Here is an 18,889-nt window from a genome sequence, read left to right as displayed (position 1 = left end):
TGACGACGTATGCAGGTGAATACCTTTTTTAGACTGAAGGTAACTTATTCCTTGTTGTTGAGTGTGAGGTTCAGAGGAGAATTTTAAGCTACATTATGTCTCACCTCTAATTTGCGGAGTAATTGTTTTGGTGTCATTCCTGTGTTTCCATCCGTTTTCTTTCTCGATCAGGACTTTTGAGCATTGTTGTGTATTGGATTCTGATAAGGGTGGGTGGGCCTTGGTCACATGGGGTGGGCCTGAATGAGAGGAAAATATTTTCTTTTCTCTGAATTACTAAGACCATAGTAATGACGATGATGATGATAATTATAACAATGAAATGTTTGTTTTAAATAGAGAAAATATTTTTTTTAACTGCAGGGCTGGGGAATGCTGCAAGGGGCAAAACTACAAGACATATTTGTCTTTATAAGTATATTATGCTGAGGTATTAAATTATGATTAACTAGAAGGAGAATTATAGAATTAACACTAGTTTCCTGCTATCTCTTTTTTGCCTGGGTCAGATTTTATTTTTTATTATTCTTTGCAGGATGAAGAAACTCACGTTTTTGTGCACGTTTTCAAACTATTGTAGATCTGGGTGCAATTAAATTGTTGAAGAAATGAAATGCAGAAATAAAAAAAAGATGTGAAATGCTTAAACAGTCCTTGTTCCTTCTTGAAATTTTTCATTTAAGGGCTCAGAAAACTTCACAATAACAAACGGGCAAACCATAGAAAAAGTACCTGATTACAAAAAGTTAGCTAAGTCATTTAAATTGTGTTATTTCTTCAATAACTTAACAGCATAAAAAAATTAAAGCTATGACAACACCCCGAGTCTTAAAACAGACAACATACATTTTTTTTAACCAATACATTATTTATTGTTGCTCATAATATTTTGCTTTTGATATAATTCCTATGTTACAGGTACAATGTGCAATGCTGTATAAAAACAAAACATTTCTATTCAAACTGAAATGATACTTACGGTTCTACTAGTAACCACCACAGAGAAGTGCTCTAGTCTTTATCTGGCTACTTCTGCAGTTATCTTAAAGGGTAGGAGGAAAGGTTGAGGTTTTTATGAAGCTTATCAGCATTGTGAAAAACCGAAAGTTCGTCAGGATGAGACTTTGGAGGTCCAAGGTTGCATTATAATCACTACTTTATTCAACTTAACTTTCTCAAGTGGCTTAGCTTGAGTTAGCATTGAACAGCGACTTGGCAAGTTCAGCCTCAACTTCTGCACGGACTGGACTGACGATCTGTAGTTGATTGTGTTTAATTGTGGGAAATGTATGCGACACATTTACCCAGAAATAAATGTATCAAATATGAATGACAGTATCTCTGGCTCTGCTGCACTGTTTTAGTTACTGTTAATTGTTTTAAGCCTTTCCAGTCTGGTTATGCTTAAGAGTTCTTCTCTGCTCTTCTGGATCCTTAATAGTGTTTCTTGCATGCAGGTGTTACATCATTGAGTGAAACCAGCACGTTAATTTTTTAGAGCACATGCACTACACCCAAAATAAGCCTTCCACTATAACAGTCAACAACTCGGGTAATTGAAAGGGAAGTTTAGACAGGGTGATTTCAGGGATGACCATGGCCACCATGAAATCTGGCCAACCAGCCTACTTACCTTACCTTAAGTCTTTTGCCAAATATTTGCTATTTGCCTTGAGTCAAGCTTGTATCAAGATCAGCTACTGGGCTGTTGGTAGCTTTCTGTGCTCCTTAATTTGGCATATTTCCTTTTATTAGTACTCTACCATCAATTGTGGCATTGACTTTGGAGACATTCTATCTTTAAGTGTTAAAAATGGAAGATTCAAATGTTGTCACTGTGTTAGGGGCTGTCAGCCCTATCCCATAATCATAGCCTAGTTAGCCCTTTATGGGCACTCACCAAAAGAAAGTAGAAATTCAAATTTTCAGCCCTAGAGTGTGATCAGAGGACAAAAGAAGACTTAATTTTTTTGGGATGTTTTTCAAAATTTTGTTATCCGTGCAGAAGTTAACAATTGTAGTTCCTTCCTTTATAAAATGTCTGGAATTAACGTGTTTTCAGTTTCAATTGTGTGCCATTTTGGACCTTATAGCACAAGCTGCCTCAATGTCTTCATGTTTTTCAATGGTATACTTTACCAATAAAAAAATCAAAACAGATGGCTGGGTTAAAAGTTCAAAGTAATATGCACTTTGTGTCAAAAAAATAAAGGATATCACCAAAGTGATGTTTGAGCTGCCGCATCAAGCGAAGCATTCAGGCGCATCTAGTCAGACCCATATCAATGGGGGACTGCATCATTAAGCACTATTTTAGGAGTGCAAGTATATCTTTTAGATATTTAAATCTCAGTTATCAGAGTAGTTATGATTAGCTGAGGTCAAAGGGTTAAACAAAAAAAAAAAAAAACCCACTTTAATGTGTGTGTAATACAACCACTGCATTACTCAGTGCCCCAGTTTGACCCCCCCTATCAAAACAGTCTGTCCTGCCCCTGAGCACCATAACACGATAAATGACAGAAGTGCAGTTTCAGTGAACTCAACCAAGTCACATATTTGATAAGCTTCATCAAAAACCTCGACCATGTCCTGTGCATCTGAAACTCAGCAGCAGGAGGGTTAAAAAAAACATGTATCACTTACTGAGAATCCTAATTATGCATCATGATCAATGTCTTAGTGAGATTTTCATTCCATTCTGACTTTTTTTTTCTTAAGTGCTGACATTTATTAACAAAAAAACAAAATAACTGAAGTAATACTTCCAGGATTAAAAAAGTGTAAACTCTCACAAAATATAAAACTGACACATTCAACCATAAATTATAAACATGTAGTCATGCATTTGTTCACAGGGCTGCATACCGTTTAGTCTTACATTTTTATCTTACAAACAAAATAAAGTTAGATATTTCTCATGTGGTATGTCATGGATATTTACATTATTATTCATTAGTATTTGATGCATTAGTGTGTGGAGAATCATGGAGGATGCTCCCAGAGTGAGGATTAGAGTGTTTAAAGGACAACGAGTGTGGTATCTTGTGCGTGCGAGTGTCTGTGGAGGGTTTTTGCTGAACTGGAGCAGTGGTTAAGGTTACCTTGGTAACTATTTAGCCTAAGAAAACCCTACTGAACTCAAATGACATTATCTGATGTCACAAGCTGCCAAAAAATCTGAAGTCAGGTTATGACAGATGTCTTATGTCATCTGATGAAGGTTTGCCAGAAACAAACTCATGAGATACCATAAGTGGACTGGTCATAGTCTGAGCGGTGTTTTAGGTGTGATACCTCTTGACAACAGTAATGTACTGCACTGACAGATTGGTGTACGCCTGTGATGGTTGTTCACTCGAGGGTAGTTGGAGGTCTTTGCTTGTGTCCAGTGATCTATGGAGGTCCTGTGTGAGGCGCCTGTGGAGACCCCTGGTATGGTTGGGATGGAGAAACCCACGCTCCAGCACTGGGAGGACGGCTGGGCTCTCCACTGCCTGACTGATCCAACTCAGCGCTGTCACAGTCAGAGTCATCACACAAGGCCCGATTCTGAAGAAAGAAAGGGAAATTCAACCTTCAGAAGAAATAACTTATATCCTTTTATTGTTTATTCACTATTAATTATTCCATCGTAATCAATTAACTTTCAGAAAATAATTGATGGTCTTCTCTTGAGCCATAAATATTAATTATTGAAATTGATTGTCGACAAAAAAAAAAAAAAATCAAAGAGCTGTCTTTTAAGGCTTCATACTGTCTCTCATGTGCCCATCTATTAGCTTCACATGAGAGACAGCTAAAAAAATCCTTGTTTTTCTCACACCAGTGTTTTATAAAGCCTTTATTTCAGCTTTTAACTGACATGCTTTGTTTTAGCCACTGTCTCTTTAAGACTCCTTGCCCCACAAACCCCCTTCCTTCTGATTGGCCAGCCCTCTGATGACCTAGAGTTTGAGGCCTACTTCTCCAACAGGTCATAAACCAGTTAAAAAATCCTAAAGCAATGACCTCATCATTTCAGCAAGTCTCATGAAGATGTTGTAAACATGGTCACGTTTAAAACATTCAACCCCTTCAGGTAACTGTTACATTTTACATTGAAGTCAGGTATTTATTTCTTTTATGCAACATTTGTGTTACAATTTTTATATCTACTTATTTTTAGCCTTTATGCAAATACATAAAAAGACTGCAGATACTCAACCAGAGTTACTTGAAGCAGTGATTGTAAATATTCTTTACACAGACCATTTTTTGTTACACCTGTGGGAAGGGTAAATCCTGGAACTCACGACCTGATCCGCGTAAATATGTTGTAAATTTGTGTCTGATTTTCTGTGGTTGGATTTTCTTCATGATGAACCCAGTTAATCTTTTTTTCTCTTTAATTTTATTGTTTAAACCTTTAACTGTGAATTATCACTTGGTACAAACAAGCTATGATACTTCCACTGGATGGCTGTTCTCAGCTTGTCTGTGCACACTGTCTCTGTCTTTAACAAATAAACATAATAATGAATGGCACCAACGTGATGTTACTGAAAAAGAGCAAAGCCCAAATGATTGGTTGGTTTTATCTTAAATAATCTTTTTTTTTTTTTTTGTTAGGTTTTATCTAACATCCTAATCTTTAAAGCCACCCCAAACTCTGCGGTTAAGGCACATGTAATGGTGCACCAATGATATCTCTTTCAGTACAAGGAGCTCTCGAGTAAATGTTTTTGTTTTTTTTATCTCTGTTTTATTTTCAGTTGTTGTGCATCAGTCAAAAAGAAATGACATAAACTGACACATGAGATCCTCTGTGGAGATCTTTTACCTCATTAGGATTCTGCCCGCCGTCCAGCTGAGCTTTGGCCTGGCCCAGGGCTCCGTCTCGCTCCGACAGGCCGTCCGAAGCCTGCGCGGGATCTGTATTGTCCGCCGGGATCTCGGACCCCTGAGAGAGGAGGTCATCACTGCGGTCGTCCAGCCTGTCGTCTGTGTTGGTGCTGACCACATCGGGGGTGCCGCTGTGAGAGTGGTCGGTGGTGTGGCCCTCCTCTCCGTCTGACACTGAAAGGTTCTCTGAGCTGAAGGTGGACACTGACTGACACTTTGTGATACTCGTCGGACGTCTGCGGAGATTAAAGAGGAAAAACAAAAACAGGTTCAAGGGTCACTTGGTTTTCTGTAGAGAGAAAGGGGGGAAGCTTGAGGGAATTTTCAAGTGGCAAAAAACTCCAAGTTACTCACCGTCTCCTTGGTAACTCAACCTCACTGTCAACTTCACCCTCCTCCTCTTCGGATGACACTCCACGCCTCTGTAGTTGGAACAAAATGCACATGTAAGAATGATCAAAGTGTCACCAGAGGAAAGCTGAGGATCAGCGTCCCCGCACCTGTTTGCGTGTGATAGCTGCTCTGTACAGGATGGCTGAAGGTGTGAGATGCTGACTCCCAATCCCCCCTGATGCCCCCCGTGGCAGCCTCACAGCACCCGCTCCATCCTCCTTATCCTCCCCGTCATGAGGCAAGCGTGGAGAGCCCAGAGATCCTCTTCCTGCTGCTGCCCCCCTCCCGCACGGCGAGTCTGGGCTGCTGGAGAACGGAAACGACGCGGCATCCTCGCTCGGTGTGTCGCTGCGTGGAGGAGTTTCTGTGAGATCATCCAGACCAGCTGCCCCCACCTCCGACCCCCCTAACCCTGCAGAAGCACTGAGGCTCCCACCTCTCTCCAACCCGCCCACTGAGGTCTCCCCTTTGCCCTGGCCTTCAGCCTCCAGCGTGGTGCAGATGAGGTCAGGGCTGGAGGAGGAGAGCTGTCTTTGCTGCTGCTCGTGGCTGAGGCCTCGCAGGGCTGCAGACGGCTCCAGGAGCTGCTTGGAGGTGTTATTGGTGGAACCGTTAGCCTGTACAGCACAGTCTCTATTAGGAGAGGACTGGGTCGCCTTGAGTCCAGCAAGGTCTCCACTGCTGCCCTTCCCAGGCTTACGGTGGCGGGTTTTTACCCGTCGAGAGCGGCTGGGGGAAGTGGAGCTCCTGTTGGGGCAGGCTGGGATAGTGACTTGCATCACAGAGGAATCCATTTTGGGAATGATGACCTCAGACTTCAGGATGTCTGGCCTGGAAGAGACAAAGGGATTAGTCAACATCAGCCTAATGAATATTCATTTAGCCATTCTTGTGCTAATCTTTCACCAAAAATTTCACACTGGCATGTCACACCTCTTTCCAGAGGGCAGTTTCTGCGGGACATTTCTCTTCTTGATGAGTTTGTCGACGGTGTTAGAGGAGCTGCTCTGTCTGGAGCTATGATGCTTAAACAAACCGGGATACTTTTTATCCAAGGACTGCTCCCTCCTGAAAGTAAAAGAACTCAAAGGTTAGAGTGTATTCTTGCTTACTTTAAGTTTTAATATCTTGCATTCATAGTTTTTTTTTATACTTTTGCAACTCTTTTTCTTTGAGCTCCAGCTGCAGCATGACAGCGCTCAGCTCCATGTAAAGGTTGTTGGCCCTCTCCAGCTTCCTCTCATAGTGCTCGCGGATGTCCAGAGCATGCCTGAGAAGGGGAAAAAAAGGCTGCTGTCATTGTGCATCCGCATGACAGAGTCCTAATCCTCCACAATAGACATGCACTCAGGGCACTAATTTCATGCACAAGGGCAGGCAAAGGCATGACTCCCAGAAATGTGACACTGAAAGTGGTCTCATACATGTGGGCTGACGGTTAAAGTACCATCATCAACTGGATGGATACCAACAAATTATACAAATGAGAGGAACAGGGAAGTCAAAAACAGACCTGAGCTCCTCTCTGCGACGGTTTATGAGTTCTTCATCGAGGCGGTGGAGACAAGTACCCTCAGATTTAATCTTCTCAAACTGCTGTTTCACCTCTTCTCGCCATTCAGCCTGTGGAGAGCACACTAACTTTTAACCAGTGCAGTTTGGCTAGCTAGCTGTCGGTTTGTGCACTGTTTTTTTTTTTTTTTACAAATTTGCTGCATTTCATTTAGAATTAAAACCAAGCATCACTGTCATTATCGCTTACTCTGCCCGCTATTTTTATGGTTAATCCCAGAGCCCACAAAGTGACAAGAAATTCAGAAAAATGTTCGACACAGTTTCCCAAAGTCCAAAGTTAAGTCTTTAAACTGCATCTTTTACTCAACTTGCTGTCTAAAACTAAAAGGCTCCTCATTAACTGGAGGAAATGACAAAGAAAAAGAAGAAAATCCTCACAATTAAGTAGAAGCCAGCCAGTGTTTGACATTTCTTCTCGAAAACGGCTGAAGTAATTTCTTTTTCATCAAAATAGTCTGCTTACATTCTTTAAGGGATACGTTTTTTCGGCTCTAATTTAAATAAGTAATTTGGTGCAGATATTAACATCTCTTCAGGGCAGATGTACCTGGGACTTGAAGTAGGTCTCCTGTGGAGTGGACAGCACATCAGCTGATGCTATGTCCAGATGAAGCAGGATCTGGCGAAAGGACGGCCTATTCCTGGGCTTACAGTTCCTGCAAGACATGAAAGACAACAGATAATCAATACAATCCCAAACCACAGACTGAAGTCTCTCCTCTCCCTTTTTGTCCTTTTCCTGTCTTTAGCTGTCCATTTCCAGGTGTTACTCACCAGCACTGTTTGAGGAGGATCTTGAAGCCATCAGGGCAGCTCTCAGGTACAGGAAGCTGCAGGCTGTTGTTTCCCACACCCCAGATGATGGCGGATGAATCCACATCTTTGTAAGGGATCTCTCCAGTTAGCATCTCCCATAACACCACTCCAAAGGACCTTCAAGTTAAAACAAGTCATAAAATATAGGGAGATTCTTGGGAGTCAATAATGCTTTTTTTAAAAGAGACAACAACCCAGATACAAATACAAAATAACAAAAAGGAACAACGTTATGCCCCCTCCCCCTTATTCACAATCTGATCTTGTGTTTTAGAAAAGAGTCTTTCAGACTTACCAAATGTCCACTTTTTCTGACACCGGCTCATTCCGAATGACCTCCGGAGCCATCCAAGCTACAGTGCCAGCAAATGACATTTTGGTGCTCTTGTCACTGAGCTCCTTTGAGGTGCCGAAGTCAGAGATCTTCACCAGATCATCGTGTGTGATCAGCATGCTGCAAAGTTGAGATAACGTGTTTAAATTACATGAAAATAGTAATGTCCATGAACTCACAAGTTATGTGTCTTCAAGTGTTTCATTTTACTTTGGGGACTTGAGGTCTCTGTGGATGATTTTGTGGAGGTGCAGGTAATTCATCCCACCGGCAATACCCATGGACCAGTCCACCAGGAGGGAGGGGGTGATTTTGCGGCCTGCCCTTAGCACCTCGTACAGCTGTCCTTGGGCACAGTACTCCATCAGAATGCAGTAACATGGAGCCTGGGTGCACACACCCCTGCAAGCAAGCACAGCAGTCAGATAACGCTTGGTATCAACGTGGGATTTATGAAATTAAAATACATGTTGATCCCACAGGATCTCCCGGGTTTCCTCACTTAAAAGTGATGATGTTGGGGTGCTTGAGTTTGCGGAGGTGTTTGATCTCGGTCTCTTTGATGTCCCGCACTTTCTTTACAGCCACTTCTTCTCCGTGAAACTTTCCGAGGAAGACGGCGCCCTGCGCCCCGCTGCCCACCCACTGCAGGTCAGAGATCTCTTCAAAGGGGACCTCCCAGGACTCTAAACACAGATGAACAATCCCAAAAGGAGTAAAAAGGGTTTAACACTTGAGTTAAACTGGCACTGCAACAAGTAATCTTTGAGTAATTACTTACATTAAATCCTCTACACTTTGTAAAACCTCCAAAAGTCAATAAGTACCCTTCCAAGGGTTTGCTGAGCAAATGCTATCTCCATGCTCCACATGAGAACTGGCAGGCAGGACACAATTACATTATACAAAAGACCTGTCATGTTCAAACAAATGGTATATTGACAACTTCTCCAGCAGAGCACTACATTTCTATCCAGAGATAAGAGAAAAATCATGGGGAAACACAGTCCACTCGTGCTCTAATCTGTCTGTCATCTGTCATATTGACTCTTCTTAAATGACTGTGAGAGCTCGGTCACTAAGGAGAGACGAGCCGTGCAGAATAAAAGAGACAGCCAAATCAATTCTTCATGAGGTCCACAGAAAGTGTCGAGATCTCTGGAGAGCTGCTGTAGCTGAGGCGGATGCACATGACGCCTCCTCTGGCCAGCTGTGAAAACTCACGGCAGCTGATGACTGAGAGTGAGCCGGACTGACGGCGCCGTGAACACAGTCATGCTGCCAGCTGGACATGGTAGCATTCAGTCACAGAGCAAAGAACTGAGGTCTGGTGTTTTACAGTAACAAAGGAACAAATACTCCAGTACACCTCCAGTTTTAACTTAAAGCTGCAGTTTCTTTCAGATTAAGATTTAGCTTCAAGAAAAATACATTATCATACAAAACACAGTGCTTTGTCCTAGGATTGTGGCTCCTTGCAAAAGTAGCTCGTAGCTTCAGTATATTTTCTGTTTACAGATTATTATGAACACACATTCCTGACCAGTCTTTTCAAATGGTTTCATCTGAATGGTAATTTGATCAGTGATTATTTGCAGGTCTTTTTCTTCTCCGTCACTCTATCAATAATCTAACAACCATTTTGACTGTGACCCTGTAAAGGCAGTGAACCCCAGCTTGGGATCCCTGGACTTGATGCATGATCCTCCTCCAACATCTACTCTTGCACTGAACGGATAATCAAATGAAGCATTTAAAAATGTCTCTGTTCAAGGTGTCATATTTTCTGCCGTAGGTGTAGTTAGACTTTTGATCCCATACTTTCACCAAGGTAAAAGTTTAAAGAAACAGGACTCGTTCTCGTCAAACTCCATGTTTACAGCAACAACACAAAACTCGGCCTTCAACTTAATTGTACAAAACTCAAATAGCCTAGAGGTGAAACATTTATTGTTAACGTACCTTCATGGCTATGTTTGTGTTCAGTGGAGTAGGCTTTTCCAATCATGGTCCAGACTGGCTTTAGGCAGCCAAACAGTCCCTCCAAAAAACCTCCACTTCCTGATTGTAGCCGGATGTTATCCGACTGGCTGCGGACAGCACCGGCCTCCGGACTGTGCCCGGCCTCTGCCCCGCCGCACTGGCAGGCCTCATGTTCATGTAGTTTTAGCACGCTGTTGTCAAAGTGAGCTGAGGGTCCATCGCTGGGTGTGGGGCTGCTGCCGCCTGGTGCTACCTGTCCGCCTGTGTCGATGGATAGCACGTTACGGAGGACACACTGTGTAGGGGTCAGGTCCGTTTCGGGTGTGCATGCAGGGGTGTCTCCATCGAGTCTTCGATATGGGGGCTCTGAGATGGGGGTGCTGAAGCCTGACAGGGAAGGGGAAGGGGCACGGGGCTCATGGATACAGGTCCCACTCATCAGGGGTTTCCCCAACACGATGGGTCAGGGTGGATGGTGGATGGGAGGATGAGAAGTAAGCCTGGAAGAAAGAATTTATGATAGTAATGATTAGTGTGGTAAATGATGTATAAAGAGCCTATTTAAATATAAGGAATAATAACATGAGTGGAGTAACTTCAGCACTGGACAGCTCCAAAAGTAAAATTCACTTCTTTGGAGTCAGGAACTGTCCAGTGTAATGACCACTGCATTTGCTTGTACTAACTCTGTGCTGAAAAACTGTGTTTTTACACCACAACCACTGTCAACACTGGCCACTGACACCACCTTAGACCCAGTCAGGAATCAACCATTTAAACATTTAACAGGTTAGCACCAGCTATCAACAGATAAATCTCATGACAAAAACAAACAGTGTGAAACAATTTGTGTGTAATCCAAAGGTAGCAGTCAGTGTTTTCTAACAATCTCATGCACGGGTTGTTATTATAAGAAGGGTTCAGAGATAGTCTTATATCTCAGGCCTGCTATCAGAACATCTCTCTAAAGTATGAATCAACTTTTCTTTTATTCAAGTAGTGCCAAAAACCAGAACACTAGAGTCGTGCTGTGAATTGGGCACTCATCCAGTCCCCCAGTTAAACCACTCAGTCACTCCATTTTAAACTCCAAACCCAGTCTGAATCATGCCTCTTCTGTGTGTGTATGAATGGGAGAACCAGCATGCCCAGTGGAGCCATCACCAAGAGTGGAGGAAGGCTTTATGAATGAACCGAACAGAGGTGGTTGAGCAGCCATCAGCTCTGGATGTCACCTGCTCATAAACTGTCCCTCTGAGGCGCAGCAGTGAGCCACAGCATGAGAGCAAGATTACTCAGCAGCTCCCATACGTCGTCCGTCATGCCTTAAGTAAAGAGCATTGTGTGCACCTGAAGAATTTGAAGAATTGCATAACCAGCACAGTGTGGATGTATACGTAGGTCCGTGCGTGTGTTTCTGCATGTTGGCGTGAGCAATGAGGGGGGGGGGAGACAGAGCACATGTACCCAATTCACATATCCCACACGAGCTCCATTTCTCCTACTGCACCACTGCACGAGGAGAGCGAAATGAGAACGTGAAAAAAGGGGCAATAAACAACCACGAGGCCTGTGCAGGAAGGAGCAGTGCACACACGCACACGAATGCAAGAAGATCAATCTTTAAATAACTGAGGATGTGATGATGACACTCAGCAGCATCATAGCCGACGTGCATGATTCGCAAGCCCTATGCCCACTATGCTCCATGCCAAGTCAAACTGCCGCAGCGTCTCCACATTTAACTGAACCTTGGCATCAAGACAAATATCCAGTTATGTGGGCTTCCTTGCTGCACAAATATGATTTTCTAGCTTTCATCGATGATGATTGCTTTCTTGGCAGCACCAGTTCAGTGGTGCAGTGTGAGCGGCGTGAACGCTACCGCACCAAGCAACGGCATCATACCTAACCGTCCCGAGATACCTGATTTCTAATTCAATCGGCATTAAACCGGATAGTATGACATTCCCATACCTTTTTGCCTGCTTGATGTCGCGTTGTCAAGTGAAAGGGGTGGGCTCGGCTTTCTATTTTGTCGCTGATAATGAGCAGATCGCTGTGGTTCTTCGGTCCAGGCTGCCTGTTGTATTTCCAGCCCCGATTTCCACGAGTTTCACGCTACTGGGATAGATCCCAGCGGGAAAATTGTGTTATCAATAACCGGGGACCCATGCAACGTGAGGCGCGCTGGGTTTTTGGGGGGAGGGAGCTGTCTCCTTCCCAGTGCTGAATTGACGTCACGGAAATGCGAGTTGCACCGCAAGGGGGCGCCACTGCCCTCCTCTTTGCAAACCCAAATAAACAGACCCATATCTGCTTAATCCATCAGTACACCCATCTTTTCCACTCTAAAAATGTGTCGTTGTGAGCTCTTTTTCATTCAGATTTCTGATCCAGAATGTAAGAAAAAGTCAGCTTCGTCTGTCCTCCTCCTATTGATCCTGCTGCTGATGTGTCCTTGAGCAAAACAGTAAATACCCACCATATCCAGAGTAGCTGGATTGAAACTGACTAAACATTTTGGCTTCTGAGGCACATAGTTAAAGACAGACTTCTATAGTAATCACGATCACCTTTCATGAAATGATAAATTTTCAGTTTTTGAGTTTAAAAATATGTATGTTTAGAAGCTAATCTCCATAACTAGAATAAAACATAATAGGAAACAGAATGGAATATTCTTGTACTAATTCCATATGTGTACTGTTAAAACAACTGCAAGAAGAAAGTGCAATAACAAAATTGAAAAAAATAGCAATGAAAATAAAAAAATGACATTTTGAATTTTGAAATTTACACAGTGAACACTTTCATTCCAAATGAAGTTCAAGAATAAGGATTACAATGAATTTAAAAAGACATGTGGAAATGACTGTATATTGTTTGATCACTGAAAGTGGATTGGCCCCAGGCAGTGGTACTGATATTGTGAAGTCTTACTGCATACAACAAATAGTTAGCACCACTGAATTTGAGCACAATTATGTAATAAGGTTATAATGAGTTCTTTTTACAGTCAATGGTTTGCTGTCTGTTCTCCATGCGTTTGAAATGATACACGTTGCCCTGAAGAGGGCGGCACATTCAGTTTTTGAAGCTGCACTCTGCACTTTTTGACCATTGCCGTTTGCCGTATTCCATTCACGGCGGGAGTGAGTTGAAGTGAGGAAGCAAAAAGTGTCATAACAGCCTGGCATGTAATTTATAACAGTTGGGTGAAAACACGGCAAAATAACTGACTATATTATAAAGGAGACACTGAAAGGTGAGTTTTGAGAGTCATAAAAAGAACTTTAAATGTATGTTACAGCGACAACCAGACTGTCATCAAGATAGTTAGCTAGAGCCGGCTAACTAACCGTTTACGAGCTGACTTTTGTAAACCGTTAGTTGTTTTAGCGTTGTCGTATCAAGCGCAAAGACTGCGTCCCCTTTACTATGTTTTATTACTTGCCTGAACCATTCTTTGTTTCCAGTGTTCCTGTGTGCATGCGATGTGTTCTCTGGCGTTGTTTCCTCCTCCACTGCCCACCGGACAGACCACTCTGTGCGAGTCCAACAATGAGTTGCTGTCTGGTACTACCACTGAAGACCGGCTGAAACAGGTCTGATTTAAATCTGCTGCCAGAAAACACTATTAACGTCAATTTCAAACTTTGAGGCAATGTATTTAACCCGCCAGGGACTACGTTTGTGTTAAAGCATCAGTGCAAACACAACACAAGGCACACATGCAACCATTGTAGACAACATGTATGCGCTCACTGAGGACCCTTTGAAAAGTCATCAGTAAGAATGGGTGAAACTGGTTTGGGCAAGGGTCTCAGTTCACTTCTTCTCAGTTCACAACTGTTGTACCTAGACTTCTTCAGATCTTGGAGTTGCAGTCAACTTTATATCCCGATCACGCCTCTTGATGTGTATCTCATACACGTGTGTTTTCCTGCAGGAGCTGAGTCCTCTCAGTTTATACTTTCCAAGAGAGTCTCTGAAGCTGCACAGTCGCATGGAAAGCAGCAGCAAAGCAGCCTTCCTAGATCATTCAGAGACTCTGTGGATGAGGAGTGCAGCAGCGTGGTATGTCGCGCAAATTTGGAGATGAGATGTTAGAATTAATATATGCAAAGACATTGTCTTCAATGCAAAGTCTTAAGTTATATCTTAATGTTATAAAATGATGCAGTCTGACGTAAGGATGAGCATGGTAAAAGTGCACTGTTTTTGGAGAAAGTGTCGGACTAGTTTTCACATTTGATGACTGAATCATGCAGTGTTTTAAACATGTTAAGGGCTTTTTAGAGGGCATTATTATTGTTATCACCTGTAAATGCAATCTACAGTCCTTATTTTATGCATGCATCACTTCTCTTCTCCTGTTTTAGGCGGGATGGTGGCTTCACAGGTCTACTCACTGAAATCAAAAACTCACACACAGAAGGTACGCAGTGTGCTTTAACACACAATGAATTTTTCCCCTGTATTCTCCTCCTCATGTAACTTCTCTGATTTCTCTTTGTGTGTTCCTTGTAGTGCCTAAATGGCTTTCTGTGAGCTCTGGTTGTATCCTGGCCTTGCTGCAGAGAGTCTCTTCTTTTCGCAGCTCCCTATTTCCACATCGCACAGTGAGTTTTACTTACTGGTTAAAAATGCGCTGATGTAACGATAAGATACACTTGGTTACCTGATGTTTCTTTCTTCTCTAGCTGAGCAGTGAAAACATGATTGCTGAGTTTTCACAAGTCCTGAACTGGTAAGTAGTAATTTTAGGGGTTGGGGAACTTTACCACAAACCTAACCCAACAAAAAGAGTTAGGGCTAGGAGTTTTTCCAAATATAAATGTGACAGGTTCACGTTGTTCTGGAAGTCAGTGACCATCTTAATTTGTTATGTAGACTAAGTTTTTCATGTACTATTTCAAAATTCAAGTCTCTTTGAGTTTAAAGAACTTTAAAACAAAATCAACAAAACTTTTCAGACTCTTACCTGGCTGTTCAAAGTCAGAGATGACTAAAGTCAGGAGACTTTAAAAGTCATTGATCCTTTTTGTTTTTGCTCAAACAGGTCTGACTGTGTAGTGAGAGCCTTTGCATGGCACACGCACACAGATAAGTTTGCCATTGCCCTTTTGGATGACTCCATTAAGATCTACAATCCCAAAAGGTAATGTAACAAAGTTCTGAAGAAGATCTCCACTTTGTTTTTTTAAAAGATGATTGAAAATACTATGAAGCAAATGATTTCTAGCAAAAAAACAAATGCATCTGTAATTTTCTTGAAAGTATGATCGTAAGAAGTACACCATACTGTGAGAGGGTAACTTAATCTGATAAAACCATGACACTGGCAGAACTTTGCAGCTCTGAACCTCTTTTCATCTAGCTGTTCATAGTTCTTGGTTCTGTCTTTCAGTGCAACAACTCCCACCTTGAAGCACCGCCTGCAGAGGAACGTTGCAGCGGTGCAGTGGAAGCCGTTGTGTGCGTCTGCCCTGGCTGTTGCTTGTCAAAACTGTTTACTGGTCTGGCATGTGGATCCCTGCTCGCTATCCACCAGGTGTGTAAACTCGGCTTTAGAATTGTTGAATAATTTTCCTCAAAAACGCTGAGGTAAAAAACATCCTTTAGCTGTATGTTAGACTGGTGAAAGAGTGGGTTTTGCATGCAGAGAGCTGCTTGGTTAGACCACTATCTGATGAACTCAGTGTCTCAAAATGGACAAGCCTCAGTTTACCTGAGTTTCCTCATTGATCTTTTACACAGTATTACTTAATTGGACTCTTTCTTGGACCCAAGCCACATCAACAAATAAACTGTGCTACTGTTAGGGATGGGTACCTTTCACATCTAAAACGATGCGACACCGATGCCCGGTACCTGGCAATCAGTATTGGTACTCAAAAGTACAAATTTTCTGTGCTTTTGTGTGTGTTGGTGTGGTAATAAAAATGAATTTGTCTAATAATAAAAACTCAAAGTTTTTTAATTTAACAAATTTATTTCTCATTATATAAACTTAAAATGCTGTGTTCATGTCTAGCATGGAAAATCGTCTGCTCTTCCACTCCCTCACATCCACAAGGATGCATTTCAGTACCTAAACATGGTACTCGATACTACAGATGGAATTTGTTCGGTACCTGTAAGAGTAACCATCGGTAACCATCCTATCTTATCTCATCCTATCTCTTTTCTTCTTTTTCTCAACGCATTCCTCAGACCTTCCTCAGGCTGTGCTCAAGTCTTGTCTCATCCCGGTCACTCTCCTGTCACTTCTATCGCCTGGTCTCCAAGTGGCTCCCTCCTTGTGTCGGCCTCTCCCATGGATACCGCTATGATGGTAGACAGCAGGCCTAATTATGATTAAATCTCTGTACTTTGATGAGTGTTTGTGGGCTCAGACTGACACTGAAATGTCTTTCAGGTTTGGGATGTAGCTTCAGAAATCTGTGTGCCGCTCCAGCGAGTTGGAGGAGGCGGGGTCACCTTTCTGTCCTGGTCTCCTGATGGGAGCCGTGTCCTGGCCTCAACACCATCAGCCTTGTTCAGGTAAGACAGGAAAATCCCCAAAGCATGATATGCAGAGCGCCTAGCGATCAGGCATTTTCTTCATAATTAGTGTGTGTAGAAAACCCACTCACTTCTCATGAATATCAATGAGCATGTCAGAGATTAGGGACACAATCTGGAGTCAAATAAGGAAGATAAAGCGTGGGCAGGAATTGGGGTTCTGAACGTGGATAAGTTAAAGTTCTTTCTTCAGGGTTTGGGAGACCAGAATGTGGACCTGTGAACGTTGGCCATGTGTCAAAGGTCGCTGTCAGGTGAGAACAGATTTTGTTCAGTTAGTCATGATTTTTTTAGGTTGTGTTTTTAATTTAACACTTCTAAAATGTTTGTGTTTTTTAGTCTGGCTGTTGGAGTCCGGACGGGAGTAGACTTCTCTTCACTGTACAGGGAGAGACTGTTATCTATGCTCTGACTTTCACCACTGCTCCAGGTTAGGCAAACATATTTCCGAATCTCCACATTTTATCATCAAACCAGAGAGATTCCTGCGTTTTTAGCATTTGTCAGGAAATCATAAAACTTCCTTCATTCTTTTTATGAGGTGCCCAGGGTAATGCTAATATTCTTCCTGCAGCACTGAGTTTGTGTAAAAGCAGGAAACATGATGCATTCAAAGATTTATCCTTATTGTTTTTGAAGGAGTTGATCTGTATGGTGTGATTGTTCTGCAGGAGTACCTATATGCACATCAGCAGGACCACAGGCAGCAGCAGTGGTGGCTAACCTATCAGAGACAACCTTTAACACACCAGATGGAGACATCATGTAAGAGTCGCTAATTGAAACATTGACCTTTATGCTATATACATAAAAAAAAACTAAATACATAAAACTTACAAAGCATCCTGTCCACTTGAAAATGTAAGGACCCACAGGCAGTGTGCAGCTCATCATCTTCTTAGTTCATGATAGACACAGTGCTCAGTGCCGCTCACCTCTGTCTCATTTTTCTCCAGTGTTGGAGGAGAAATCCAGTCATTAGCCTGGGATCCAACAGGAGAGAGACTTGCTGTGCTTCTCAAAGGTTTTTATCTCTTTTCTGCCCTCACACATCAAATTCTGCCTGTGTTACACGATGTTCCACTTCTAATTACTCATCTTGGTCTCTGTGCTCTCTCAGGTGATTCTCAGGCAGCCGGTCGGCCTGCAGTGATCGCTGTATTCAAGACGAGGGCCAACCCAGTTTTTGAACTCTTGCCATGGTTAGTTGTTGGTTGCATTTCTTAAATTTGTTGCTTTACTTACAGCTCAACATTGTTGCACTTCACTGGCTGATTCTACTTTTTCTGTGTTCAGCGGTTTTGTTCAAGGGGAGGCTGGTGCGGAGCCCAGACTGATGCAGTTCCACCCAAAGTTTGAGCATGGAGCTCTGCTTACTGTGGTAAGTCCTTCCTTCTACATGTCCTATCTTCTCTCTTATATCGTCAAGATACTGTTGTAGATACATTCATTTTTATTGTGTCCATGTGTAATTGTGGGTTTATAGAAATGTCACTTACTAAGGATCCAAATTGGGGTTCCTGGATAATGTATGAGTTCTTAATAGGTTTGACATTTAGAAACTCCAAAAGGTATAATGATCACAGAAATAAAGAATTCAGATCACATCATCTCTTGTTTTCCTTGATATTATAAAACTCTGCTTTTAGTGTGCGCCCCATGTACAGATTCTATTGTCCATGATGCATGTCCTCACCCACTCTCTAGTCCCCACATTTCCTCTCCTCAGCTGTTCAGGCCAGTAAAGACAAAACATTTTTCCTTTGTTTTTAGTGTTGGTCCAGCGGGAGAATCACACATGTGCCTTTTTACTTCCTGAGTACCGGTGTCCCTCAGTACGGCCTCAGTGGCAGCCCCTCTGTTCCACAACCCCAAGCAAGACCTGCAGACTTCGCCAATCAGTCACTTTTTACGGAGCTCATCTCTTGAATGACTCTCACTCCACCATCATGTGCAAACATTAATTTTTCATTTGTCTGATCATCAATAAATGTGTGAAAGTTTATGTTGGTTGAAGATTTATTAGTGCTGTAATACAAGGATTAACCAAATAGCTAAAATCGGGCTGTTTCCAACTTGTGTAACTTTTAACGTTTGGCCTACATTACCCATAATTCTACAATGCCGAAAATAGTTGTCTGAGAGCGTGCCATTTTGCTGACTGATGTTGGATGTGTAGCATCAAGATGAGTTATGGCTCAGAAAACAGATTTTGTTTTTTACTTCATGTGGCCACATTTTTTAAATATGTCTTGTCCAAATTATCTCAACTCAAGCTATAAATCAAGCTTTTCTACTAGTTTTGTTAAGGAAAATAAGTTTTAAACCCACAGA

The 18,889-nt window shown here is 42.4% G+C and overlaps 2 protein-coding genes across 3 annotated transcripts; one reads left to right on the top strand and one right to left on the bottom strand.

Moving 5' to 3' along the window:
- Positions 1-855: 855 nt before the first annotated feature.
- On the bottom strand, positions 856-13,558 carry map3k12 (mitogen-activated protein kinase kinase kinase 12). Of its 2 annotated transcripts, none has more exons than XM_074681472.1 (14): positions 13,443-13,558; positions 9,965-10,485; positions 8,505-8,688; positions 8,213-8,404; positions 7,964-8,122; positions 7,627-7,785; positions 7,400-7,508; positions 6,791-6,900; positions 6,431-6,547; positions 6,211-6,345; positions 5,385-6,108; positions 5,239-5,306; positions 4,823-5,120; positions 856-3,552 (listed from the first exon to the last, which is right to left on the bottom strand). In XM_074681472.1, the coding sequence occupies exons 2-14, from the start codon at positions 10,422-10,424 to the stop codon at positions 3,397-3,399; spliced, it is 2,871 nt and encodes a 956-aa protein (XP_074537573.1). In that variant the 5' UTR covers positions 10,425-10,485; positions 13,443-13,558; the 3' UTR covers positions 856-3,396. The 2 variants fall into 2 exon arrangements, with proteins under 2 accessions (XP_074537573.1, XP_074537572.1); XM_074681471.1 differs by lacking the exon at positions 13,443-13,558 and adding an exon at positions 11,963-12,234.
- aaas (achalasia, adrenocortical insufficiency, alacrimia) lies at positions 13,123-18,708 on the top strand. The gene is made up of 17 exons (XM_074681473.1): positions 13,123-13,253; positions 13,465-13,593; positions 13,938-14,065; positions 14,371-14,426; positions 14,519-14,610; positions 14,692-14,738; positions 15,051-15,149; positions 15,399-15,542; positions 16,205-16,325; positions 16,410-16,534; positions 16,749-16,809; positions 16,895-16,985; positions 17,227-17,320; positions 17,512-17,579; positions 17,676-17,757; positions 17,852-17,936; positions 18,329-18,708. The coding sequence occupies exons 2-17, from the start codon at positions 13,483-13,485 to the stop codon at positions 18,482-18,484; spliced, it is 1,560 nt and encodes a 519-aa protein (XP_074537574.1). The 5' UTR covers positions 13,123-13,253; positions 13,465-13,482; the 3' UTR covers positions 18,485-18,708.
- The last annotated feature ends 181 nt before the right edge of the window (positions 18,709-18,889 follow it).

The sequence above is a fragment of the Halichoeres trimaculatus genome, unplaced genomic scaffold (genome assembly GCF_033239565.1).
Source record: "Halichoeres trimaculatus isolate MK-OKI-2021-1 unplaced genomic scaffold, fHalTri1.1 fHalTri1_scaffold_11, whole genome shotgun sequence".
Classification (NCBI taxonomy): Eukaryota; Metazoa; Chordata; class Actinopteri; order Labriformes; family Labridae; genus Halichoeres; species Halichoeres trimaculatus.
This window is presented reverse-complemented; position numbering and strand designations above follow the sequence as displayed.

Excerpts from the sequence above, each read along its gene's own strand:
- aaas (XM_074681473.1), top strand. The coding sequence starts at position 13,483 with ATGTGTTCTCTGGCGTTGTTTCCTCCTCCACTGCCCACCGGACAGACC. Across the intron at positions 15,543-16,204 it reads CCCTGCTCGCTATCCACCAG|ACCTTCCTCAGGCTGTGCTC; the intron begins GTGTGTAAACTC and ends CGCATTCCTCAG. Across the intron at positions 16,986-17,226 it reads GACTTTCACCACTGCTCCAG|GAGTACCTATATGCACATCA; the intron begins GTTAGGCAAACA and ends ATTGTTCTGCAG.
- map3k12 (XM_074681472.1), bottom strand. The coding sequence starts at position 10,424 with ATGAGTGGGACCTGTATCCATGAGCCCCGTGCCCCTTCCCCTTCCCTG. Across the intron at positions 8,405-8,504 it reads CCCAACATCATCACTTTTAA|GGGTGTGTGCACCCAGGCTC; the intron begins GTGAGGAAACCC and ends GCTTGCTTGCAG. Across the intron at positions 5,121-5,238 it reads GTTGAGTTACCAAGGAGACG|ACGTCCGACGAGTATCACAA; the intron begins GTGAGTAACTTG and ends TAATCTCCGCAG.